Source organism: Pyxicephalus adspersus, chromosome 5 (genome assembly GCF_032062135.1).
Source record: "Pyxicephalus adspersus chromosome 5, UCB_Pads_2.0, whole genome shotgun sequence".
Classification (NCBI taxonomy): Eukaryota; Metazoa; Chordata; class Amphibia; order Anura; family Pyxicephalidae; genus Pyxicephalus; species Pyxicephalus adspersus.
The window spans coordinates 68277945-68304491 of record NC_092862.1 but is presented as its reverse complement, the minus strand read 5'-3'; the positions used below and the strand labels follow the sequence as shown (position 1 = coordinate 68304491).

General features: G+C 36.5%; 1 protein-coding gene across 2 annotated transcripts in view; it reads right to left on the bottom strand.

The window, feature by feature from the left end:
- Nucleotides 1–1860: 1860 nt before the first annotated feature.
- The window catches only part of DROSHA (drosha ribonuclease III), a 157494-nt gene continuing 132807 nt past the window's right edge, over nt 1861–26547 (bottom strand). Inside the window, exons 26-32 of one of the 2 annotated variants that reach the window (XM_072411842.1) lie at nt 23294–23399; nt 17874–18015; nt 13499–13581; nt 11810–11913; nt 6204–6296; nt 2597–2643; nt 1861–2255 (exon numbers count right to left, since the gene is read on the bottom strand). In XM_072411842.1, coding sequence (XP_072267943.1) covers nt 2137–2255; nt 2597–2643; nt 6204–6296; nt 11810–11913; nt 13499–13581; nt 17874–18015; nt 23294–23399 — 694 coding nt within the window. In that variant the 3' untranslated portion in view covers nt 1861–2136. Of the gene's footprint in view, nt 2256–2596; nt 2644–6203; nt 6297–11809; nt 11914–13498; nt 13582–17873; nt 18016–23293; nt 23400–26547 lie in introns of those variants that run through there. The other variant, XM_072411843.1, reaches the window with a different exon arrangement.

Here is a 26547-nt window from a genome sequence, read left to right as displayed (position 1 = left end):
ACAAGTGAGTTGAATCCTACCCTAAGCAACTTTATATAACAACATTAATAAATATACATAACGTACAAATACCATCTTCCCCCCTAGTAGCTGTATGTGGATAGCTCCATATTCATTATTTACAATTCAACACTCCAGGAATCTTGGCAGTAGTTATCACACATCAACCAGTGATTTAAGTTCGAACATCCACTTTATTTATTCTTAATACATCTACCTCAGATTCACACTAATTATAAAATTCCCTCACAGTTTACGAAGCATTCGTGCACGCCTCCACATGACACCGAGCACTCCTCAAACAAAAATAAAAAGTATGTTTATTTAAATTTAAAACCTAATTCGCTGTAGTCTAATAACAACATATATTATAATAATGGATACACTGATTTTATAAACAATAATCTTTCTCTAGATAGTATTATAGGACCAAACTATCAACTTAAAGGCTCTCAAACCTTTTTCCCCACCTACCTACTTTTCAATGTAAGTGTTTGATCAACCATAGAATAATATGTCGACACACATATATATACCGGTATATATATATATATATATATATATATATATATATATATATATATATATATATATATATATATATATATATATACTGAACTGGATTTTGCCCTTACTAAGTTCATTTTTATCCCTTTTTTTCTTTAAGCAGCAACAGCTTTTTCTTCTATACACTATTTGTGCATGATATTAAAAAATCAAATAATAAATAAACAACGTTGTAGACCCCACCACTTGATCGTCATACAATAATATGCTCTTTCTTACAACGATACAATCCATCTGTAAGTAACGTACCTCACGTTATATCACCTAATTTTATACCCACAGAGTAGGCCTTATAACTAACCATCATATGTATCATTATTGGTAGAGATTTGTAGTTAACACCATTGGGATGCCCTAATATAGATATTTATCCTTGTCCTTTTCTTATTCCAGTCATCATGATTGTTATACCCAAGTTAAAACATTTTCTTATGTATCAATTATATCCTTGTTTACATTTAGTGATGTTTATAGACTGTATTTTGGCTTCCTTTTGTCATTACTACCTACAGTATTCTGATCTTAAACATCCCCTGAAGAAACCTCAAGGCGAAACGTGTCGGAACATTGAGATCTCTATATAGTACAACACCACTCCATGTGAAATTGTAAACACCGTATTATATCAGCAATTGTATCACATTTATATGATTATTTCACTTTATTGAACACCTTTAGCACAGTAGGTTTATGTTAGTATAAGGCTTTGAAATAATTACATTAAAGCAATTTTTATTTATCATTCCTGCCTACTAAAAGCCTGTTTTTTCCCCTACTCTTTTTACATGAATTTGAATTATTTTCTTGAAAGTTATCCCCCCACCTCAAGACCACCCAGGTCAGGGATGAAATCAGGCCTGGGTCTGGACATTTGTATTGACCAGAAAAAAAAAGTACCTATACTGATGAAGAATCCTGAGAAAGGCATTGATTATTGATTGACTATTTCCAGCAAATGATGATGTTTTGCCAACAAGAAGCCTGGCCATAATCTGGTATCAGACCACTTGTTTTTTCATTTTCTAAATTGTTGAATAAGTTTTAAATACACAAAAGTTAACAGCTACAAATGTCCATAAGAAATACATTTGAAGAACAATAATCTAGACGAACTCAGGAAGATTTTCCTCTTTCATTTGGATAAACTGTAGGTTTTAGGAGTGTTTTCTAGAATAACTTGATCTAGAACCCCGATTACCTTTGTTGCATGGAATCAATTATTAAACATGGTACCAAAGATGACTACCTACAAGATTATCCTTTTATAATAAAAACTCAATAATGCTTTCATGCTTTGATTTTTGATATTTTAATAAAATTTGTAAAAGTAAAGTACACACACAAAAAAAGAACAGCAATATAAGAAAAAATTAAATACTAAAATATCAACAAATAAAAAAAAAAAAATGCTGAAGGTAGAACAAAACTAAAAAACGATGAGTCCATAAATCTCTCTTGTGTAACTGGACGCAGCATGAGTTATCTGTAAACATTTACAAACAGGCAGAAGGATGTTGTATGGCAGCTGCCCCCAGTGAGTTTGAATGTATCCTGTAAGAATGGCAGGCTTTATTTTCTCACGTCTTCCGTGTTCTCTTGTTGCTCCTTCTCCAACCTCATTTCTTTCAATTCCTGCCGGTACTTCCGTTCGATAAAACGCTTCTGATGAGCCATCTGGGGGAAGTTATCTGGGGAAAGGAAAACAATGACATCACCTATGCTGTGCCTGCTGTAAGTGTGGTTTGTCTGGCATGCCAAACAACAGCTATAGCAGATCTTGCAATGGTATTCAGTCGAACATTTCCAAATACAGATGTGCCTTTAAATATATAATAAGAGTTGTAATAGAAAATCTAATTTGACTGCACAGTGCGGCTATCAGTGATAAAGATTTTAAAAGCATACTTGTGGAAGCACTTCTTATTTGGTCATGCTAAACAAAGATCCTGCCAAAGTCAATGTTACAAATGAGCACTGCAAGGCTTTAACTGCAGTTAAGGAAACACACAAAAGACAAAAATAATCTTACATTTCTCCAAGGCGTCCATAGCAGCTTGCATCTCAGCCTGCTGAATGCTGAAAGAAAAAAAAAAAAAAAACTCCAATTAACCTAATTACCTCCATCTGTTTTAAGTGAGCTCTTAAATCCTTTTAAGCGGCAATAAGAAGAGAAAATGAGAAAGGGATACGCAATACTCCTTGAGGGTCTTGCAAAAATACAATTGAAAACCTCCTGACATTTAAAAGATAGCTATGTATCAAACTTATTGGCAATGCTAAAAGTTCTTTCCTACTTTACTATTTTTTACTTTTCTCAAACATAGCCAACAAACACACCATTACTTTGTGTCTGAACAGCTTTAGTGGTCCCAGTACAGCAACAAGGTACACTATCCTAATGAAATGACACTGTAAACTACACACCTGTGATGAGCATCCAATTGTTTTTATCACTGTTTCACATTTGGATAATGCTGGAGTGCACCTTCTTTGTGTTTTCTAACTACCTCATATTTGTTGTGCCCTATTGTATTTATCCACCCCTTTATATATATATTTGACCCCCTTATGCTGGTTAGGGCATTTACTGTGCTTTACCTATTTGTTCCTACGATCAGTTACTAATACTAAAGGAAAGTTCAACTTATTGAGTGTTCACTGTACCAGGAATATAGGTGAAATCTTCTATTACAAACACCTAAAAGGGCATATCCTGCACATAAGATAAAAATATACAACTTGCAGGAAATGGGGAAGAGTAAATAGGCTCTTACCAAACACAGCTTGTCCAGCCTCGAAGACTTTTTTTTTTTAATATTTAAAGGTACTTTATTTAAATGATGCATGGAAAACAGACCTACATTCATCTAACATTGCTGTAGTTTAGTAGACCAGCCCATTTTCCTTTAATAGCAGTTTGATGATTGAGGAACTCCTTTTGCGTATGTCTGCAATATAGGGAAAAGCAATATAGGGAAAGCAACCCAAAACTCCCACCGTAAGTACCTTGCTGTCTCTCATATACTGAAAGCCTGATGCATCAAAATGTAAGCATTAGACTTCCTTCACAGTCAACTATCAAAGTAAAAGCTGGTTTAAAACTAGGGTTTTATTTGGTGATACAGCAAGCAAAGGCAGAAATTTTAGGAACATATTGATTCCCAGTGTGGAGAATTCTCTTAAATGTGATTGCAGATTTACAGAGAAGTCCCTGTGATTAACATCTTTGGTTTTGAAATGAGAGTGTAAGAGTAAGAACTTAGGTCACATTTTATTTGCTATCTGTGTCTCAATTAGGGACATTTTAAGAGTTTCTGTCCCTGTGACGCATGGCTAGAGTTCTGTTTTTAGGTATTAGTAAAACTCTGTTCCATTAAACATACTATTTTCTTACATGTTAGGCAGATACTTATCGTCACAGTGGTGATAAATTACTATAACACTGTTGCCATGTTTGCTATATAGTAATTCGCTAGGTACCTGCTAATCAAACCATTCCCTTGCAATTGCTTCTTATTCGTACCCCTATTATAGCAGAATTAGGAGCAGAAGTGGAGATCCAAAATGATATGTAGAACAAAAGTGGAAATTCTAGGGTAATATGAAATATATATGTCAAACACTGCACAGGAGAAGCAAATTTAGAAATAATTTTAACAGCATAATTTAGCATGAACAGACACTGAAAAGCACTAAAAATCCTATATGCACACACTGCCAAAATTGTCATGAAAATGTGAATTTCCCTGTTTATTGATAAAGACCATGTTTAACTATGGAATGTAATAACTATGTGAAAAGAGGCACAAGAAATATGTGCTTCTTAAAACATATTTTCTATGATTCTAATAGTTTTTTTTGTATTGAAATCCCCTTCCACCACTAATGTGCAAAAGATGTAAAATAAAATGCAGAAATGTAACCCAAACAGCTTTAGGGTCTGTGTCAAGGGACTTCTGCTTGCTTTAAATGGGCTTTGCCTCCTCTGCATCTGCAAGTCTATGAAAATGCAAACCTTTATTAAGCAGGTTAAACGCAGTTAGAAAGTAGGTCAAATGAATCCGGCAATAAAAGACCTTCAACAACAAAATGCCCTCAATAAATCTCTAAATCATGTAATGCCTGGGGAAGAACATACAAACTAAAAATTTGGCATTTTTTGTTTTAAGTGAACAAAGATAAAGAGAACTTTCCACTACTTGCCATGCCTCAAATAGGTGTGCAAAAGAAGCTACAAGCGGCCAAGAGCTGTATACCGGGGCTCTGGAAAAAGACAGACCCCCCCACTGTTAAGCCCTGGGTTCACAAGGTAATGAAATTCTGTTGATGGAGGATCTCACTTCTGGTATATATGATGGAACCGAAAAATTCCTGTGTACCTGGGCCCCATGGATAGCGTTCCAGGAATCTGATGAATATAAGAGCCTACTAGGTGCCCGAGGTGTTAAATATTATGTCTGTTTCCCCACTACTGTTCCCTCCCTCCCTTTAATAAGTAGCAATTTCATTACAGGTAATATTCTATCTTGACCGAACCAAGGACACTATAACTGGGACTTTTTACCCGCCCTTTTTTTTTTTTTTTTTACATTTTTTATATTTGCTACTATTCTGGACTCCTTGAAGTTATGTATCTTTGAGACATCCCCCCCCCCACTCTGTTTTGCCCCCCCATTTCCTCTGATGTCCCCTGAACATTTTCCCCTAGCCCCCTCAATTGGTTTACAATGTTGTTCTGTACTGTTTTAATGTGTTAAAAATAAAAAAAAATGTAGCAGCTACAAAAGCTATGTATCTTCTGAGCTTAGCACAAAACTGTAATGAGCACATATGTGTGCTTTATGGGTGGACATGGGATAAGGCAGGAAAGTGAAGTTGGTTGGTTGGGGGGGGAAGGGGGACAGTTACTCTAATATTATCAGCTCTGTAATAAAGCATAAAAGAACAGAGAGAACCCAGAACTCCCAATTACTGCCACAGAAGATGTCCTGACAAACACTGAATAGCGGATGTGGCTGTTGAGTTTGCTCAAAGATCTAATTGTTCTTTGCTAAAGGATCAGGTTCTTTATTGTATGGCCACCCTTACTCGAGCTTCAGAATAGTGGATTTTCTCTTGGCATTGTAGGCCAACTTTATTCTGTGCTAAAAAGAAGCAATAAGAAAAATAAAAATTAAACAATATGTGCACAACCCTTACTAATAACATTTCTTCTGGATGGTTAAAACAAATCTTGAACAGAAGTCAGTCACAGATGGATGAGAATAGGAGCTGTCAAAGAGCACAAGGAAAGGGGATGCAACATGGATTTTCTGTCAACTTTTCCTTCAAAGATGTCATGTTGCTTGAGTAATGTATATGGCTTTGTTCATAGGTATGTAATGAACTGACAATACGTGTATGATTTTGTTAATTACAGCTGACACTACAAGCAGAAGGGTATGTTATTGTGTTCGTCATAACTAACCAAGCATAATAACTCAATATTGGTTTTTACTTTGAAGTCATGGCAGGACAGGGCCAGTGAGGGAAAATATCTTATTAATGTGTGTGATGCCTAAAGCTGGAGCCACTCGATTAGAAACCTTTTCAGCTTTATCTATTAATCAAACATAAAGAGAAAGCTTTTAAATTACCTTGGTCCTTTACCACAGCCAATTCGCTCTCCTTTGAAGTACACGGCAACTGTGTAGGTTCTTGCATGGGAAGGGCCCACAGTCTGAAGGGTCCTGAACAATGATAAAAAGAGTTTTCAATTTGTTACTATCGTGTACCATCTGTATATGAAAAAGTTGAAGCTTTAGCATTAAGTTTCCAATGCTGAATATTTGAACTTTACCTCCTGATCCTTTCATAACATCTAGACATTTATATGTGAAAGTTTCCGGAATTTATATGAACAAAATATATATGAGATAAAATATTAACTGCAAAAGGAGACTGTCTGATAATAGTCACATTGAAGGGCACTGCAGTCATCCTCTCCTTCTGGCTATGTTGATAACAAGGAACAGTTTACACTCTGAGGGTAATTTCAAACTTATACCATGGTGTGTTTAAGCAATAAGAAAGTGTAATTACTGTCATACTTTATATATTATTAAAGAGCAACTCTGGACAAGGAAAATCATTACACAAACTGCTAATGCAATCCAGGAATCATTACTGTTATATTTATTTTGCAGTATTTACTGCAGCCATAAAAACCAAGACTTTTTGAGACTATTGCTTCTTCAAGTGCTCTACTTAGAAACTCCAAACTTTCTGGAAACTGAAGTACTGTAAGATCCTTCTGCTTCAAATATATCTTCTTACAATTAAAGACCACACCTACCCTCATTTAAATCAACTAAATACATCCCCATAGTAAAATAAATCAAATGTGTTTTATTACATGCTATGTATGCATTACAACTTTTTTCTGTATATTGTGCTTAGAAGCAACCTAACAATAGGTAATACTAATAATAATAACAATATTTTCCCGAAAATAAAAATCACCATTTACGTTTTATGAAAACTAGTTTAATGAAACAAGTAATTGGTCTATACTCCAGTTTAGGGCAATCGATTTCTAAGCGACGCAATTTTTTACATTACATCCATTTTACACAATGTATGTTAAAGCGTACCTAAACTCAGAAATTTCACTAGGCGTATGAGAATGAATGGGAGCGCAAAGCCTCCTGGGATGAGTGACGTAGGTATCCCGGGAGGCTTTGGACTCCCATTCATTCTAGGCGACTGAGAATTAGAGGGTGGTGCTGCACCCTTTTTAAATTGCTGCACCCTTTTTAAATTGCTGCACCCTTCTTGAGTGCTCCTTCTGCGCATGCCCGAGCATCTCAGGCATGCGCATAAGGAGTCCTTTTGTCAAAAGGGAAAACAATTGCCAATCTCATGCAGGCGCAGTGCGGTTAGCAAGTTTTTTCCCATCTACGTCACTCGATCTCACACCTGGGTTTGGTAATGTAGTAACAAGGACCCAGAAGAAGAGAAGATGGCGGCACCTGGATTGTTGTCCCAAAGACAGATGTTTGTATGACTCGGGACCCGATGGCTCTGGACCGATGGACAGCCCTGCAGGATTGAGGGTAAGTGTATTTTTTGTTTTGTTTTGGGGGACTTTAGAGTTTAGTTTCTCTTTAGGCAGGTGGGCTGCACATATCAGCCATATTGCAACAATCCATTTTATGCATATGTAAGACATGAACCCTAAAAACTTACCTTGATTAGCAAGTGCTAATCTGATTTTTTAATTTGTTTTCAGAATACAGCTCTGACAGCGTATTTTTGAGTAAACATCTGAGAACAATGCATACTTTGGCCTATTTAGGGTATGCCACCACAGATTTGTCAGAACTGAGGATATGGGACTCAATGCATAAACACAACCTGGAGAGCAGTATATACAAGTACACCGGGTGCTGGTGACCATAGAGATCTGAAGTTACAAGTCGGCCTGGTGTCACATGAGAATATATTCTAGTACATTTTCAATTTTAATTTTTTTTTGTTTTTTAAGAGGAACATGCTTTCCAGGAGACTAGGTTCCAAATCTATAGAGGATGAATGACACCGTAAAGACCTTTGATTTTGTTTTTCCAATCCTTGAAATCGACACAGCTCACATATGGTTACCCCCTTCTCTAAATGACTTTCCTTTCTGGCAGCTGGATATAACTCATTGCTATAAAAGTCACTTATGTTCACCACATTGACAGATTATTAATCTATGAGACACAACTGAATGGAAAGAAGCTTGAAAAAAACTTTTATAAAAGAAACAAGGAGCTTCCACCTCCTAATAAAAATACTAGTTTACTGGCTGCCATCATGACCCTTCAGCTTTAAAACATTAAATCACTGACCTGCAATAATTGTGTAGATATACCCTCTGACTTTTGTTTGACATACCTGGCCTGCATACTAGCTTTGGGTTTGTGACTTAGAAGCATCTGGGCTAATATATGAAAAGGAGCGATAAAAGAAACCTGTATCTAGGCAGAACTCCTATATATACTAAGTATCCAGGCTTCCAAATTATACACTTATCACTATCTGAAATATCTTTTAATGCAGAAACTGGATTTTTTTTGTAACCATACTGAAAAAAAGATTGCACTGGGGAGCAATTTTGAACCAATCTTTTGTTGACTTAAATTTTTAAGCTAATTTATACTATTTAATGTACACCGCTGCGTAATATGTTGGCGCTATATAAATCCTGTTTAATAATAATAATAATAATAATACTAAAATAGGTATGTTGATTCTGAAAGTGCAGTTAGTTTTCTTCTATCACGTCAGGTTTTTTTCTACCACTTATAATAATGCGATTACTTTAGCTTGGATTTGTATAGGCTATTCGTTTACACGCAAGACAGTGTGGTCATAGGTTGTGCACTGCTCTACAAAGTGAATACACAAAATTTTTTTCTCTACTTAGATGCGTATTTCCTTCCTTTCAGATCATGTCTGGCTCTGCTGTTTCTCGTCGTAAGTGCCTAAACAACCCTGATTCATTTTGTTATATCTGTGGTAGTATCACCATTACCAGTCAAAGGGCGAACATAAGCACATTTGTAGAGCAAGCCTTTTTGGCATATTTCAAAGTTAAACTTGGTGATCAAGATAAGTCTTGGGACCCTCATAAGGTGTGCAAACAGTGTGTCGAGGGTTTACAGATGTGGACAAAGGGAACACATGCTAAGATACCATTTGGTATACTATGGTTTGGCGAGAGCCAGATCATTTCAGTGACTGTTACTTTTGTATAGTAAAAACTTCAGGATATAACAAGAAAAATAAATGTAACAGAGTATCCTAGTCCACCATCGGACCATTCAGATGAAATCTCAGTGCCGGTTTTCGTTACACTACCCTCTCTTGGAGTACATGATTATGGTGATGAACTAGGTGACAACAATGATGAAGAGTTTGAAATTGAAGAGAACTCTATTCGTAAGGGATTTGAGCAGCATGAGTTGAGTGATTTGGGACTATCGAAGAAGGCTTCAGAACTCCTAGAATAGAAAGAATATTATATTCCGGCCTCTGCACATGAAACTAGGTCTGATGAAGCAGTTCGTTAAGCTTTGACAACTGAAGGAGACTGTTTCAAGTACCTCATTTAGGCATTTCCTAGCCTGTCATTTGAAAAAATAAAGGCTGGTGTGTTTGATGGTCCACAGATTCAGCAGCTCATCAAAGATGAACATTTCATCAGGACAATGTCAGAAACCGAAAATAATGCTTGGTTATCATTTAAAGCCATTCTCAAGGACTTTCTTGGAAACATACGAGCAAATAATTACACAGATATTGTCCAGAAACTCTTGGAGAGCTACAAAATGCTTGGTTGCAATATGAGCATCAAGGTGCATTTTCTGCATAGCCATCTTTCTATCTCCCCAGAAAACCTTGGTGCAGTCAGTGATGAGAAAGGTGAACAATTCCACCAAGATTTGAAGGTTATGGAAGGACAGTATCAGGGTAGATGGGGTGTACATATGGTGGCTGACTATTGTTGGAGCATCCAGCGGGATTGTCCTAACACTGAACATTCCAGGAAAAGCTAGAAGCGTAAATTTCTACCTTAACCGCTTACGCGATTAATTTTCAATTGTTTTACTGTAAAAAAAATAAACAGTACATTCAAGTTATTATTTCATTATTTTTTCAATGAATATAAAATTTGTATGTTTTTTACAAAATTGAGGGTACCCTGTATCATAAAAACTGGATGTGATAGCAAAAAACTGGGGTCATTTCTGGATTCACTACCCAAAAATTAGTAAAAGAACAAGTGTAACATCTAACTCAACAAAAAATGTGTTCCCCAATGTTATCTTGGGCTGGCTTCCCCAGTATTTGCACAATACTAGTCTTTGAATAATATTATACAAGCACATCTGTGCTGCTATTCTGTATCAACCAGGAATGATCCAGTTTATGCTTCCTTGTGGATAATGCCATGTAAAATAAGCCAATACACACAATGTATTTTCTACAGCTGGATCACAGCACAAAGGTGCTACAGCTGCAATGCTTACTGTATGAGCGTCTTTGTTTAGACAAGGGAATCGCACAATTAGAGGCAAGTGGCACATGCAGAGATGTTGATTATCTATTTTCAAAGCCTTTTAACACAAATGTGCTGGTCTTTTATATTAAAGAAAAGTGAACGCAAGAGAAGCTAGGTTTCTCAATGTGTTAAGGTGTTATGAAAAGCGTGAGAAATGTTCTACGGATCTACACAAACGAATGGTCTTTTTCATGCCATGTATGAACACATGCACTGTTTAGGACTTTTATAAGAAACATTTATACTAAAAAGTTTGCCTCACACCAAATCTTATGTGAACAAATATATGTATATAGGATACATATGAACATCATTTGACACTATGCATTATTCGCTTACCCACCAAGTGAAGACTGCTGAAATGTACAACTGGATGAGCTGACACACTATATGTCAGCATGTTTAACTTGTAAGCACAATGTAAGGATGAAATACTCTTATATACTGCTCACACAAGGATTCTAAACTGATTTAGAACCTGCACCTGTGTCTATACCATATTACACAAAAAAATAAGATTAAGGGACAGTGCTGCAACTTTCAAAAATAAGCAAATTTGAGTAAAACTAGTTTTGATTAAAAAAGGACTGCCATTTAGCAAGACAGTGCTAAACAGGAGCAGAGAAACACATATATATGTAATAATTAATACTAAAGAGTAATAATTGGACATCTTCACCCATAAATTTCTCTTTCTGCTGCCCTAGTGAAGCACTTTAACAGAATAAATCCTGCTCAGACCACGTCCTAATTTTGCATCTATTTTGAATTAAAGCGGTCTCATCTTAATTCATTTAAAAGGTAAATCTGTCACAAACATGTGCAAATCTTTATCAGTTGGTTGCCCAAGATTGCAGGGGCAGGGGTCACAAATCTACATAAAAACTATTGCATAGAATTTGCTGACAGGCAGCCTGATTTGCATCTAATTGTGTTGGTAATTTGTCCGATAAATGCCCTATGGTAAATGGTATGTAGGTCAGTGCAATATGTTTTAAATCGAATAATCAGGAAACCTGCAACCCAGGCAAAGTTTGTAAAGGTATAAAGCCCTGAGAATATTAATTAGTTCTCTTATACCCTCATAGACTGTTCAGCGATTTAACTTAAATCTGTTAACAATTCACAAGCAAACAATTACAAAACAGTTCTTACTTGTACAAAGGGATATCTGGCTCTTTTCCTTCTGTTCTTAAAGTCAAACAGCATTGCTGAAGTTGAGATTTAGGATCATTCCAGTCTTGATTTAGAATAAACTCCTGTACACAAGACAGAACAGAAAAATCATTCAGCTCTAAATAGTGTTTGATAGACACTTACAAACACAACACAGGAGGCAGTAGGAATCACTTGGTCAAATGTATCGGAACAATAATCTTTTGTTATTCAGCTCTGCAAAACCCTAGATAGCATCAATCAGAGCCTGGATAGGAGAACTCCTTTCCAAACAAGTTTTGATTAATCTACTTTGTCTAACTCTTCTGAGCGGCTGATGACTGACTATTCCATATGTGGACTACACTCACTCAATGATGCCCCTTGAGCAGGCTATCTTTACTGAAAAGTGATTTCCCAGTTACTTACTGGCACCTCGAGGGTATCTAAAGAATGTTATCTTTTCCTTGACAATCCATCTTTGCAAGATACATCTACAGGCCTGAAACGGAAATGCAGTTTTAGGTGGGTAGATGTCCTGCATGTACTGACATTTAACTCTTCTGGGTGTGGAATAAACTATCTACAAAGAGGTCTGAAGGATAAATGGTCTGTATTGATTATTGCAAGCAGTTACATTTGAAAAAAAAAAAGAAAAGAAATAACTGCACTAGAAATAGGACACAAGAAATGAATTAGGTATTGCTGTGAGCAATACAAACTGTTTTTTCAGACACTGATAAAATAAAATGTGATCTTAAAATGGCTATACACTAATAGATTTGACATTAGATTCAATATAAATATGATTTCCAATGCAAATCCCTATTCATGTTTGACTAAAGCTACGTACACACGTCAGATTTTTATCGCCCGATAATCGGCATCGGCCAATTATCGGGCGAAAATCTGCCGTGTGTACAGTCGGTGTCGTCCATCGTCCGGACGACCGACCTGCCGGATCCACGGACGATGGACGACAGCCGATCCTAATGAAAGGGAAGGGGAGAGCGTGTAGCAGGGTGCCGCTCCGTCGCTCTCCCCCTCCCCTCTCCATAGAGCATGAACGGTGCTGTATGTACAGCACCGTTCATGCATCGTGCACTCCCTTGTCGTTGGAAAGGATCGTGAAAGATCCTTTCCAACGACAAAAATTGGCAGTGTGTACGCAGCTTAATAACTGAGCATTGATTGGTCAATTCCTCATCTTTGACTGACTGATGCTGCTCCCCTTCATTGATCACCAATATTGTAACTCATCGAGAGGAGCTCTCCCCACTACTGGTGGTCAAATCAGGGAGTGGTAGAATCGATCAGGCAGAGTACCTTGGCCACCTTTGGAGCCATTACAGACCCATGGTAATTGGCAGCATTTTGCTGCAGGCTCAACCAACTTAATGGGAAACTATGTACTTCATTTGTTTGCAGATTTTCATGTTAGGAGGCTCACTGCACAGATTTTTAGCAGGCGTTTCATTTATTGGAGTGCAGAAAACACATTTCTGCTCAACTAACTAGCAGATTGTGGTTTTGTAACCAACCAAGCTAAACTCCTTTTTCATACAGAGGTATTGGTGGGCAAAAAAAGGGCAGGCAGTTAATCACCACTATTAACTAAGCCTGTTTTATGATACAATTCAAAAAACAGACTACAGAAAACAGCTATCACTTTTATTAAATGCCATTTACCTTTAGTCGTGGAAAGAAGCACACATTCATAAAAGTGTGAACGTATTCCAGGTCCTTATCGATATAAAGTGCCGCAATAAAGGCTACAGGTAAAACACATAGGTTAAAACTCCACATACTGCTAGCTATAAAAAGCAATCAGATAAAAAAAATAATAATAAAAAAGCAAAGAGCACATGTTGGTCACATTTTGAAAATGGAATTAAGTAGTTGGGGCACTGAGTGGTTCTAGATGCTCAAACACTAAAAGGAAATGCCAAGCAATTAGGAGAATGAAGCAGGTTGGTGAAAGGAAAAATGGAAGCACTTTTATTTTTTCCGACACAGAAATGCATTGTAATATTAAATATTTATGGAAGAGCCACCAATGCACCCCTAGTCCGGAAAAGACAGAACTGTTCATTACACAGCACGGTCTAATTCTTTTCATACTATTTGCTTCCACTTCAGATGGTGGCAGGAGAACAATATGCTACATGAACATACATTTCTTTTACTGCTAATAGTTGACAGAAGTTTTTGTTCCACTTTATATCCAGCAATATATTCCTACAGAGACTTTAGTATATGCTCCTTAGTTGGCAAGCTGTGGTTTATCAACGAGCTCCAAAGCAAACAGTGATATTGTTCTAGATGTTAGGACCCAAATGACACATTTTACACCTTGATGCACAGCTACATATGCACTATTATATCATCTGATCGTGGATGCCTAAGTGGTCATTTAAGACACTGCTGAGTCCAGAGAAGAAATCCCATAGAGAAAAGCCCATTCAATCCTTTTATTTTCATGAAACAACCAAGACTGATAATACTAAATACAGAAAAAAGAAAGGAACTACCTTTGTAGAACTACAAGGCCAAATGCTGGATCTTCCAGTTCCACAGTGAATAATATATTTTTTTTCTACTATGTTAAGGGCTGGGTATGAGATCAAGGCAAATATAATTTTTTATCATATAGGGGTCTGTTTTGTTTTTTTTTTTATTTTGGATGGAATAGGAAAATGTTAAGGATAAAATGAACTTGCAAAGCATAAAGCTCCCTATTCCTCTAATTTGCCCTCTGCAAGGAGATGATAACATCTTAAACTCCACACAAGATTTATTGGCTTTCTGAAAGGAAAGGATCTGGTATATTATAAATATTGCACTTCCTACTATAAAGTATTATAAAATGCCATCTATCTATAGATCTACAGAAAGGCAGCCATACTCTAAGGCAGGGGTGTCTAAGTCTTCCAGGGGGAATAGGGGATCCATACACACTTTTAGTATATCTCTAACAGACAGCATTAAGTTTAATAAGGTATGGTATTCAAACAGTCAGAAAGTTGCTGTGAAAATCTTGGCCTGTATATAGCTTTCAACACTCCTGCTCTAAAACATGCCTGATCAGCTACATACTGATATGTGATATTTTAATAATATTATATAAAAAAAAACCCCCAAAAAACAAAAACATGTGTCTATAAAAATGGCATCACCCCACCAATATAAAATACCCCTCACTATTTTCCTGTGTATCAATCATGATCAAATCATGCACCACACCACTAGCACAGGAAAGATTTTTTTTTCCAATACTATGACAGGTGCCCTAGGAATGGCCCGATCTTTTCTTCTTAATAGTTTTAATGAAACCTAAAGCAGCGGATCTAATATTGTACTGGGCCTCTGACAGAGTTCTGCCCCTTTTACTCATTCAATTAATGCTGTCCTAGATGTTTTTATATTTAGTAGTCTCTTTTCAGTAAGAAAAAAGGTAGTTCAGAAAGTTACAGCCCAGCAAGATCTTCCAGAAGGTAAAAAAGATATCTCTGGCAGCAAATCATCATAGTGCTAAATTATAATACCTGTGTAAGGTAATGCTTTGTATCTCCATCTATTCCATGGCTGCTCAACTCCAAGCCACAAGGGGAAATAGACATGTCACGATATTTATATAAACTGTAATTTTAGGTTACTTTGTAAACCAAACCTTAGCAAAACTGTAAATAAACCGTAATTTTATGTTACTTGTATGCTGTCTGTTGGAGAAATACTAAAATTGTAATAAAGTTTTATTGCATTTAGTTGGTGCAGCACTAAAAGCCAATCAGGTTTTTTAGAGTACTCATATGGTGGAAAAAAAAATATGCTAAAACATAAGAGGAGACAGCAAAGGGGAAGTTCACCAGTCTTTTGTTTCTCATTCACCATTAAATCACAAAGTAGAAGGATGGTAGGTGACCTAGCTGTATTGCTTAACTGCAACAGTATCAGGTCACTAGTTCAGTTCTGTTTCCAGTCAAGGCTTTGTATATCTTACTAATGGACTCGGGCAAAAATACAAATCATTTTGCAGGTAAAACAACATCCATATAAACAATTTAACCATGTATTCTAAGCTGCTTGCCCAAAGATCACCCTTGACTTTGCACAATCATGCACTGCTGAATTTACAAGCCTTGGAACGCTGTCTAGTAAAACCTTTGGCATTGGACTGCTGACTGTTCCACAGCTGACAATAGTACTAACTATGCAATCATTTATGTTAATTTTAGGCAGTCACTGTGACAGAGTTTGAATGTTCTCCACTAACCTCTGATCAAATTACACTAGCTAACATCTATCTACGTGTCATATGTGAAGCATTCCAGTACCCCAAATATCATAACTGCATTACAAAGAAACTGATCTTTAAATTAATTAGCTGGAATGGAGTAAGGAAACAGATGCACAATGCACCACTAAAGATGCATATTGTTACAATTTTATCATGGTAACTAACGTTCACAAAGTCTGCTCTGGAATGATTTGATGGACTCACAGGAGTCAGACCTAGTCAAATATAAACCAAATTTATTTGACAATATTCAGGCAGTTCTTAATATTAGGCGCAGGTCAGCTTAGTTGTTTCTTACATTCCAAACCCCTGCTGGAGAATGAAATTTTAAATATGAGCAAGTCTTGTCTTTTTACCTCCCAAAACTGCATTTTACACAGGAAGGAAATGCAAAGAAATTATATTTCACAAAATTGTCCTGGTGAACTGCCCAAATGGAAAAACAACATCATGAAAATAGGGAGCTATTGCAAGAACAGAAAAAAGCTCCAAAATGTGACATAAAAGTAAAACAAGCAGGGAAAAAAAAGAAACAACATTTTTAGCTTTCATTTCAAAGTTGACTTTTCAGTTTAATAAATAAAACTAAAGGCACTGCTACTGAAGAAAAAAAAACTATATTATATTTTATATATATTTTTATATATAATATTTACATTAAAATTATAGTACCTCTAAAAAATATAGGAAAGAAATTAAATAATATTTGTTAAGTAAAACTAAAGCAGTAATATAATATAATATATGATTTGTATGCAAAAGAAAAATGTACTTCGATTTCCAATGCTGCTTTAGATGGGTCACCAGTTACTCAAATATATATATATCTATAACTGATCATACATTTTAAAAGATATCTTTTAATAAATATATAATATTTTAAATGAAGTTATGGAATCCAACTGAACTTTCAGAACAGACAGCAAAATATTAGAAGTTATACAGTGATTGCATCAACTAACACATGACCTCATGGTAGAGTCATAATTACGTACATTGTATATGTAAAAGAAACTATATGTAAAAGAAAACTGCTTGCCTATAGAAATAGTTTTCAACACAAACACAGGCTAAAAATCAGGCTTTTAAATGTGCTGGATAATAAGCAATATATTCAGCCTCTGCAAGCAGGGCTTTAGTAAAGAATAACATTTACTGAATAAAATTCCATAATAAAAAAGGCAGCTTTAGACAAAAATGATCCTTTTAGCTGGCCAAATGTCAGATTTCTAGAGGTGTGTCCATTCTAGTTAGAAATCTTGAATGTTATTTCCAACATGGTACCTCAGCACTAAATATATGCTTTACTTAAGCTTGGAAATATTTTCCTGTTGAAGAATATCAAAATATTAGATATACCTATACTAATCACTAATTTTCAGAGTCATCTGGAATGTAATAGCAGGTTACTACTGAACAGTTTGTAAAACGAAAGACGTTTTGTGTCTTCTGAAAATAATATATATATATTTATAAAAAATCATTATTTTACAAAAACACTTTTTTTTTTTAACTATGTCAGTTTTAATTATTTATCAGGATTTAGCATGTGCTTTTAAATTAAAAATAATATGTGCAATCAGTACATATTAGATGTAACCCCGTATCAGAACCATGATGCAATTATTTTATTTTAAATTCACAAACCTGCATCCCTGGCTTTTTCTATGCTTAGGCTTACACATACCTTTCACTCTAAACAGCACACTAGTTATTTCTATGTATTTATCAAGGCACACAAGGTGATGGTTTTCTGTTTTAACTTACATTCCAATAAATCTGCCAAAGTCTTGGTCCGGAGAGCAACAGGTCTCTTTGTTTTATCATTTGTGATGGCAAACTCCTGCATACCCAGCTCCTCCGCTACCTTGGCCTGTGTCCTGTTGTTCACCAGTGAACTACGCAGCAGCTGCAAGATGCACAGAGAACAAGATAATGAGGGGACATAAAAACAGCAATACAATCCAAAATCCTGACAACATAAAAAATGGGACCACTTAAGATCAGCTTTTAGTGTTCTTTAGAGTAGGTATGTGTCTTCATAACTCAAGCAAAATCTCCAATCCAAGCCAAAACAAAACAAAGGAACTAACAAGCCTATCATAGGATTTTAACGTATTAGCATTTTCCCTAATTTATGTACGCTTTTCTGGCTTAAATTCTGCATTGCTGACTGACTCATAATTTTGTTGAAAAGTTTCCTTAAGCAGCGATCTCTCATTATTTCTAAAGCCATTCTCTTTATTAAATCTGTTCTTCTCGAACTGTCACTCTTTAGGTATTTTAGACAGATTAGGGCACCCAATGTTACATGAAAGATAAATGCTCATTGTGAATAATAAAGAACTTTCTTTACAGATCTTAGCAATGTCAGTCATGTCTGACAAGTATCGGTAATTATAGTTCAGAATATTATTCACTCCCGACCTCCAATACCTAGCTTTTTTTCATCATAGGCACATATATATGTGTGCATATAAAATACATAAATCTTTGTCATAAGTAATTTGAAGCATACCTAACAAACCTACAGATATGGCAAAGTCCAATGTAAAGTATATACAGTATTTTTCAGACTATAGGACGCACTTTTTTAACCCCGAAAGTGGAGGGAAAATGGGTGTGTGTCTTATGGTCTAAATACTCTCTCATGCTTCCAAGGGGGGCCCCCGCAGGCGGCTGCAGTTCCATCTAGCCTGGGATCCCCCCTGCAACATGGTCCCCTCCGTTCTGCAGCCTCCCGTCCAGATTACAAAAAACATAAAGCCGTTCACCCCTACCTTATCCTATCGATAGCAGAGCCCCGTCTTTACCCTCCTTGTGTTTATCAGCAGCTCACGTCTATAGAGATGCTGGGGATGTGTTTCTGTGTAAGAAGGCTCCGTGTAACAGTGGGAAGTGGGGAGGGAGACAGAGGGAGCAGGAGGAGGGCAGTGTGAGGTGAGCAGTGCTGGGTTTACTTGCGCAGCACGTCATTATCCTATGAAAGGTAAGCTGTAGCTTTCCTTTCACTATAGTCTTGTAGTGCAATGTTCCACCGTGCAATGTTCCACCGTGCAATGTTCCACCGTGCAATGTTCCACCGTGCAATCTCCCTGCGTCTTATGGTCTTAAAAATATGGTACATCACTAGACTTCAAAGCATTCAAACCAAGAAATTAGCACAAACAGGTTCTGCTGTTTGCATGAATATACAGTATATAAATTAGTGGTTAGAAATCAGAATAGAGATCTAGAAATCTATATGAGATCTATATATAAGATAGCAAAGTATCAAAAGCCACTCATGTTGGGCTCCTGCAATGGGGGTAAATATACATTTACATATGTCAAAAACTAGTCATGCACAGACATTGTAAAATTACCTTTCATATGAGACCATCATTACGAAGCTACCAAATTGTTATTTTTTTTTAATATTTTTTTTAAACACGCTTTTTCTGGGGTTCAGGGTTGCCGTGGAATGTGTTTATCACAGTCTTCACAAACTAGCATCTATTTTTAACACAAAAGAGTGCAAAACTGCAATATCTCATTTGCAACTAATGTATGCAGGTAACAAACATACAGGAATTCAAAACACTGCAAGGTCAATGGGACTAGTTCAGGGTTTTATTCAGAATTTTTTCACAGACCTTGGATAACAAGGTCAGCCTCCTGTTGAGCAATAAAAAATAATGTATAATTTAAGTGTTAAAAGGAACGTTTGCTCAAAGCAAACCATTGAAAAAGATATGCGATGAAAGTCATCAATTTTAAGCGGGACTTTTAAAGCCAATACCATCAACATTAACTACAAAAATAACAAAATTTAAATAATATTAAAAGTTTTTAAAATAATATTTGAAAAGTCATTTCAAATATAAAAAACACAGTAAAATCGTGGGTATATATAATGATCTCTCCTTACAGAATACCTCCAAAGGGTTTATATTCTGAATTACTTAACGTGTTTCGCGGAAAAAATCCGCTTCTTCAGGAGGAAGGAGAGGAGAAGTCTGATGTTTGTACTTCCAGCAGCCCTCATTTAAAATGGTTTCAAGGAGGAAGGTGGTCATGGCAGCAATGTTATATTTAAATCCCGTTTAGCTAATTGTGAGTAATCTCTTTCAGTTTTCAATATAAATAGCAATATTCAGTTTACGCCCTCAAGTCCTCAAACCGATATACGAGCATACAGCCCAACAGCACAACCACGTTCCTATTCCACCGGCTTCCCTTGCAAATGAGTCAGCAAGTCCAAGCTCAATAGAAAATATTCTGAATTGAGGGTATGCCAATGCTCAAAAAAGCTCAGGAATCAAGGTGCTGGCATGCTATAGAGCCTGATATCGCCCATATTGTATCCAGAGATGTAAAGAGGAGGGTCAGAAAATATGGTATTATTGCAGAGAGATACTCAGAAGTCCTGTTTTGAATATCTGCGTTCTGACATATTTAATAAAGGAATGGGCTCAACTGTGGAGCAATTCCTGGGTATAATATGTCAACGAGCAGGAGGTCCAAGCATTATGATAACGTAAGGTCAGTAACAATCAGTTTTTTTCAAGCCAAGATCATCAGCCTATGGCCAACTTAGGATCTGTCAATAAGCAAATAGGATACAATGGATTCACAGTTGCTTAACGATTTTTTGATGGGCAGGAATGTCTAATTGTACACACTAATGAACTGAATGATTGAGATTACTCATGGCTAATCTTACTGGTTGAAGTGTATGTAAACCTCAACAACAAACATCATGTTTGAACGCTTTTTGGTCTGTTAAGTGAGTAATCCAGTAAAACATCCTGTGCTCTCTGCCAGCGCTATATAATATATATATATATATATATATATATATATATATATGTCCTCATTATTTACATAATTTTCAGCTTCTACTGTGGTTTATAAAACCTTTGCTTCAAGTTTCAAAGTCTATAGTAGATGGCTTTAGGTGTGTGTTGACATACTAGAAAATAGATGTTGTAGGTTAAAGGTAGGCAAGTTGCTTTTAGGGAAAAAAGAATGGACAGCCTCTAGAAACTCTGATAGTTTAAAGTTAGGGACCATACTTTACATAGGGGCCTTGACAAAGCACTGTGGCTTCCACATGTACTCTGTAGAATTATACTGGTTTCTGGCATCATAAGAGAAATGATGTCAAGTTGGAGGTAGGTCAATTCTTAGAGGCTCTCTATAGTGATTAAGGACGTGAAGATACACTATAGTCAATTGCAATACTCCTGGGTACAATTAAATGTTGAAGAGTGTGCTGTCAAAGTCAAAAAAGAGGCACAGGTCAAGAGTGAGATCTAGGAAACACAGACAAGTCTAAGACAAAAAAGACATTTATAAGAGTGGTCTGACATTCCGCTAAGGTCCTGGTCTAGGCAATTTTTTTCTTCATACAAAAAAAACTCAGTGAGTATCAGTCCTTCTTAAGCAGTGTAAACAAGCAGTTGTGGCAGCATTGAAGGAAAAATAGTGGACAGTCTGTGGGGGTCAAAGTGGAAGATTAGGATGGTGTAGGCAAAGCTATCTGAACAAGACACTCATAAGGTACAGATTGCCTTTAAATAAACAACAATCAAGAATTTATTTCATTAGCTGGAAATAGTTGGCCTTATCCAGAAGACTGCTGTCAGCCCTAGTAGGGCTGTTGATGGTTCTCGTAAATCTGGAAGCAGCGACTAAAGCTACGTACACACTTCCAATTATTATCGTTGGTAAACGAACGACGAATGATCCTGCACGATATCTGCGAACGATCGTATATCACCGATCCTGTACATACAGATAACGACACGATCGTTCGTAGATATTGTACACACAATAGATGCGATCGTTTGAACGATACAGGAAGTTACGTGCACCACAGGAACGTTCGTTCATCACGCATGCTCAGACCATGGACGATCAATGAACGATCGTACACACGAACGATGGTCAACGATCGTCGTCCAATCCGATCCGCCGGTCCGGTCGTTCATTTCCAACGACTTTCCTCGTTCGTCGGCGTCGTTGGTTACTTTTTTTACGAACGATTTTTGCCCAATCGATCGTTCGTCGTTTGTCGTTCATTTTGAACGATAAAAATTGGAAGTGTGTACGCAGCTTTAGACTAAGGGGGCTGAAGACTTACAAAGTGGGGAACAGAGAGCTATATCACAATTACTGTTTTACATATCTCTGCTGTGACTGAAATGAAGAATGAGCAAGCCATTCCACAAGAGGTTGGAGTTCACTGGGAGGAATCAGCATCTTGCTACAATGCAAAAAACATGTTTTGTGTCTGTACTTTTTTTTTTTTATTTAAAAACTCCCCAATTTCCTCAGCAAACTATGTAAGCCTTTTTTATTTTATTTTTTTGCACCCCTTCCTAATTCCACTAAATAGCAGATGCAGAAAATTCCACCTTGGCAAATGCTGTATGTCCCCTTTCTACTTCTCTCTATTAGCGGCTACAAACTGACCATTGTTAAATCCCTGGTAGCACACAATGCTTGAAATTTTGTGTTTTTTCTTTAAATTTGTTTTCTTCCTAAGCCTTTGGCTAAGTACACACGTGCAATAATTGTCATTGAAAAGGATCTTCGGGAATATTGGGCCTAGGACGCAGTACACCTTCTGATTCCTCAAAGCATGGTTATTTATACAAAACTAAATTGTGCACCATAGTCATTATAATATTATTTTATTGTAGATGGATTAAAAAGTCTCCTAGTAGCTTACGACAATATAAAAATTAGCGTACAAGTGAGCTAAAGCAGCACACCATGTCTCTGAATCTTGACTGAAAACAAAAAGAAAAGCTTTTATTACCTTCAACGTTTTCAATCAGAAACTTTAATTAAGTAAGCAGCATGCAAAGGCCTGCAACCCTGGTATGAATCAGTTACACAAAAAGCCTTAATGCTTCTATCTGTGAAACAAGCACCAATGCCACTATGAACATACAAAGCTTATCACTGATTACATTATTGATTTGTCAAGCTGAAGAAACAAAGACCGCATGAAGCTTTAAGCTCATAAATCACTGTGCCATGCCAATGCAACATATTTTTTAAAAATCCACAAATCTCCAGCAAGGAGCCATGCTGACAGAGTACCTAGTTATTAATCAAAAGCAGAATAATTCACTAAATGCCCAGCTCCGCCTGTGAAGCCTGCCTGCTCGGAGCATGATTTATGTGTTTCTCACCGTTAAGTGGCCCTCGTGATGACCGGGGAAATGTATGAATAAATATTCGGTGGCTACCAGCTGCATTATGGAGTCACCCAGGAATTCCATCCTTTGGTTGTGGCCTCTGTAGGATAAGGGAAAGAAAAATTGATAACAGAGAAAAATCGATAATCACTCAAGGAGTAGCAAATTAAAAATAAAGAGTCATATACACATTTTCTTTTGGTACTGCATACATAGACAAATGGTATTCATTTACTGCTCCTATTTTACAAAATACACATGATTGCAAAGCCTTCTTCTCGCTAAGGCCTTGTGGCCTAAATAAAGGAAAAAAAAAAAAAAAAAGGATCAAGGACAAAGTACTTGTCTCTTTGTAAAATGATGGCATTACATGAAATACCTGGCTGTGTCTAAGCATCTCTATTGCAGAAAAAAAAAATAGGTCAGGAAGAGTCTTTATTATTAAAAGTCGCAGATAACAAATGGATGACCGTAGCGGTCTGGGAAACAGCAGTTTCAGAAAGCAGGCTGCACTGCCAGTTCCCAAAGCACAGAGGCCAAAGCTTTCACATATGCCTTCTGCATTAATCTTATAGCAAACGGCAGATTTGAGAATGTCAAGAATTCTAATATTTGTTAACAGAACATACTAAACTGAACTGTACAGACAGGAAACTTAACATCATTTTTGGGTTTGTACTTGTTTTAAAAGACATTGACTTTAATGACAATGGAAGTTATTAAAGATTTTCTCTAATTTTTATAAGAGAAATGTTATCTCATATCAGTTAAATCTAAAGCCATGTAGGGCACTGTTGCTGGAAAGATTGTCAGTGAATGAATGAGTGGTATAAAGACAGCTCTGTTCATTGGGGCTGATTTATTAAAGATCTCCAAGGCTCGAGAGGATACACTTTCCACAGTTAAGCTGGGTTATCCAGCAAACCTGGAATGGATTTCCTAAAGTAAATTGCTATTTGTTAGCAAAAGTTTTCAATCCTGGACCAGATCCATTCCAGGTTTGCTGGGTCACCCAGCTTCATCGGTAAAAGTGTATCCTCTCCAGCCTTGGAGAGCTTTAATCAATCAGGCTAATTGTATAGAAAGGAGGAAAAGTGAGTGACACCTTACTGTGTCCTTCCCCACATGAAACAGAAGCTGTTGATATTCAGTGATGCAGCAGGATGGATCACTGAGCAGTGCCAGGAGACATAGGCACAGATGTTGGACTTTTGCTTGCAATATTTAAGCATGTTTATCTTGGGTGACATGCACCTTTACATAGTTAAGATTCTGTAAATTGGCAGCCTATACAGAGGCCAGTTTTTGGAAGTCGTGTGCTCTACATTTACCCCAAATAAATGGTCAGAAACACCATTGGTGAAAGTGAGTCAACAATGAGGTAGGTTTGATGTCCAAGAAATCATATTAACAACTGGCATTTTCTCACCTTTCTTGACTGTTATTAAATATTCCAAACTTTAAAGATACGTATCAAATCAACAACTTTAACTTTGTGACAGTGCCAGTTATAACAAATACACATCAATCTGGGGGGGGGGGGGGGTATTTGCATATACATAGGCTTTAAGAGAATGCAGAGACCTGTAAAAGCAAATGTAGGTTGTTAAAAATATTAAAGTATTTCATGTAAAAAAGCTTACCCTGTCGGCCAGTGTTATCTTTGTTCAAAGATTATCCAGAATGACATACAGTTAGGTCCATAAATATTTAGACAAGAGACAACTTTTTTCTAATTTTGGTTCTGTACATTACCACAATTAATTTTAAATGAAACAACTCAGATGCAGTTAAACTGTAGACTTTCAGCTTTAATTCAATAGGTTGAACAAAATGATTGCATAAAAATCTGGGGAACTAAAGTCTTTTTTAACACAATCACTTCATTTCAGGGGCTCAAAAGTAATTGGACAAATTAAAAAGCCGAAAATAAAATGTACATTTTCTAATACTTGGTTGAAAACCCTTTGCTGGCAATGACAGCCTGTAGTCTTGAACTCATGGACATCACCAGATGCTGGGTTTCCTTCTTTTTAATGTTCTGCCAGGCCATTATGAGGCTTATGAGTGGCTTGCACCTTGCAGTGCACCCCCTGTAGTTATCTTCATGCAGTCTTCTCTTTATGGTAGACTTGGATATCGATACGCCTATCTCCTGGAGAGTGTTGTTCACTTGGTTGGCTGTTGTAAAGGGGTTGCTCTTCACCATGGAAATTATTCTGCAATCATCCACCACTGTTGTCTTCCGTGGACATCCAGGTCTTTTGGCGTTGCTGAGTTCTCAAGTGCTTTGTTTCTTTCTCATGATGTACCAAACTGTAGATTTTGCCACTCCTAATATTGTAGCAAATTCTTGGATGGGTTTTTTCTGTTTTTGCAGCTTATTTGCTTATTTCACCTGCATGGAGTGCACCCCCCCCCCCCCCATATCAACTCCAGGGCTTTTATCTGCTTAATTGATAACAAAGGAATTGCCCACTCCAGCCCATGAAATAGCCTTGGAGTCAATTGTCCAATTACTTTTGAGCCCCTAAAATGAAATGATTGTGTAAAAAAAAGGCTTTAGTTCCCCACATTTTTTTTTGCAATCTTTTTGTTCAACGCACTGAATTAAAGCTGAAAGTCTGTAGTTCAACTGCATCTGAGTTGTTTCAATTAAAACTAATTGTAGTAATGTACAGAACCAAAATTAGAAAAAAAAAAGTTGTCTCTGTCCAAATATTTATGGATCTAATTGTATTTCTTTGATCAACATGTTAGTAACAGAGATGATCCAATCACATAAACCCAGTAGACAGTACAGTAGTCTTCCTGAGTAGCCTTTTGAGGACTCTAATAAGATCAGGGGGATGAGAAACTGCTCTGATGACCTATTGCAGCTCTCATAACAAAAAAAGGTCTTTCAGCACAGCTGAAATGTCATAGTAATATATGACAAACAATGGAGCTCCATCTGTTAAAAAGATAGATGACTACACAACATTAGTATTCAGTATTTCATATTTACCTAATATTTTTACCATACTGCATACAAAGAAAAAACATGTACAACAGTATTATATATTCTCTTTACAGTGTGGTTTTACATCTTAGCCTGTGTATTCCTCAAAATAAAAAGCTCACATTTTAAAGAGATGTAAAATTCAAAGCCTATATAGATAAAACTGGAAATTGGTGAAATGGCAAAATGACAAACAGCAATTTACAATATATATCCTATAAAGTTATAATGTTAGATCATGCCTTCA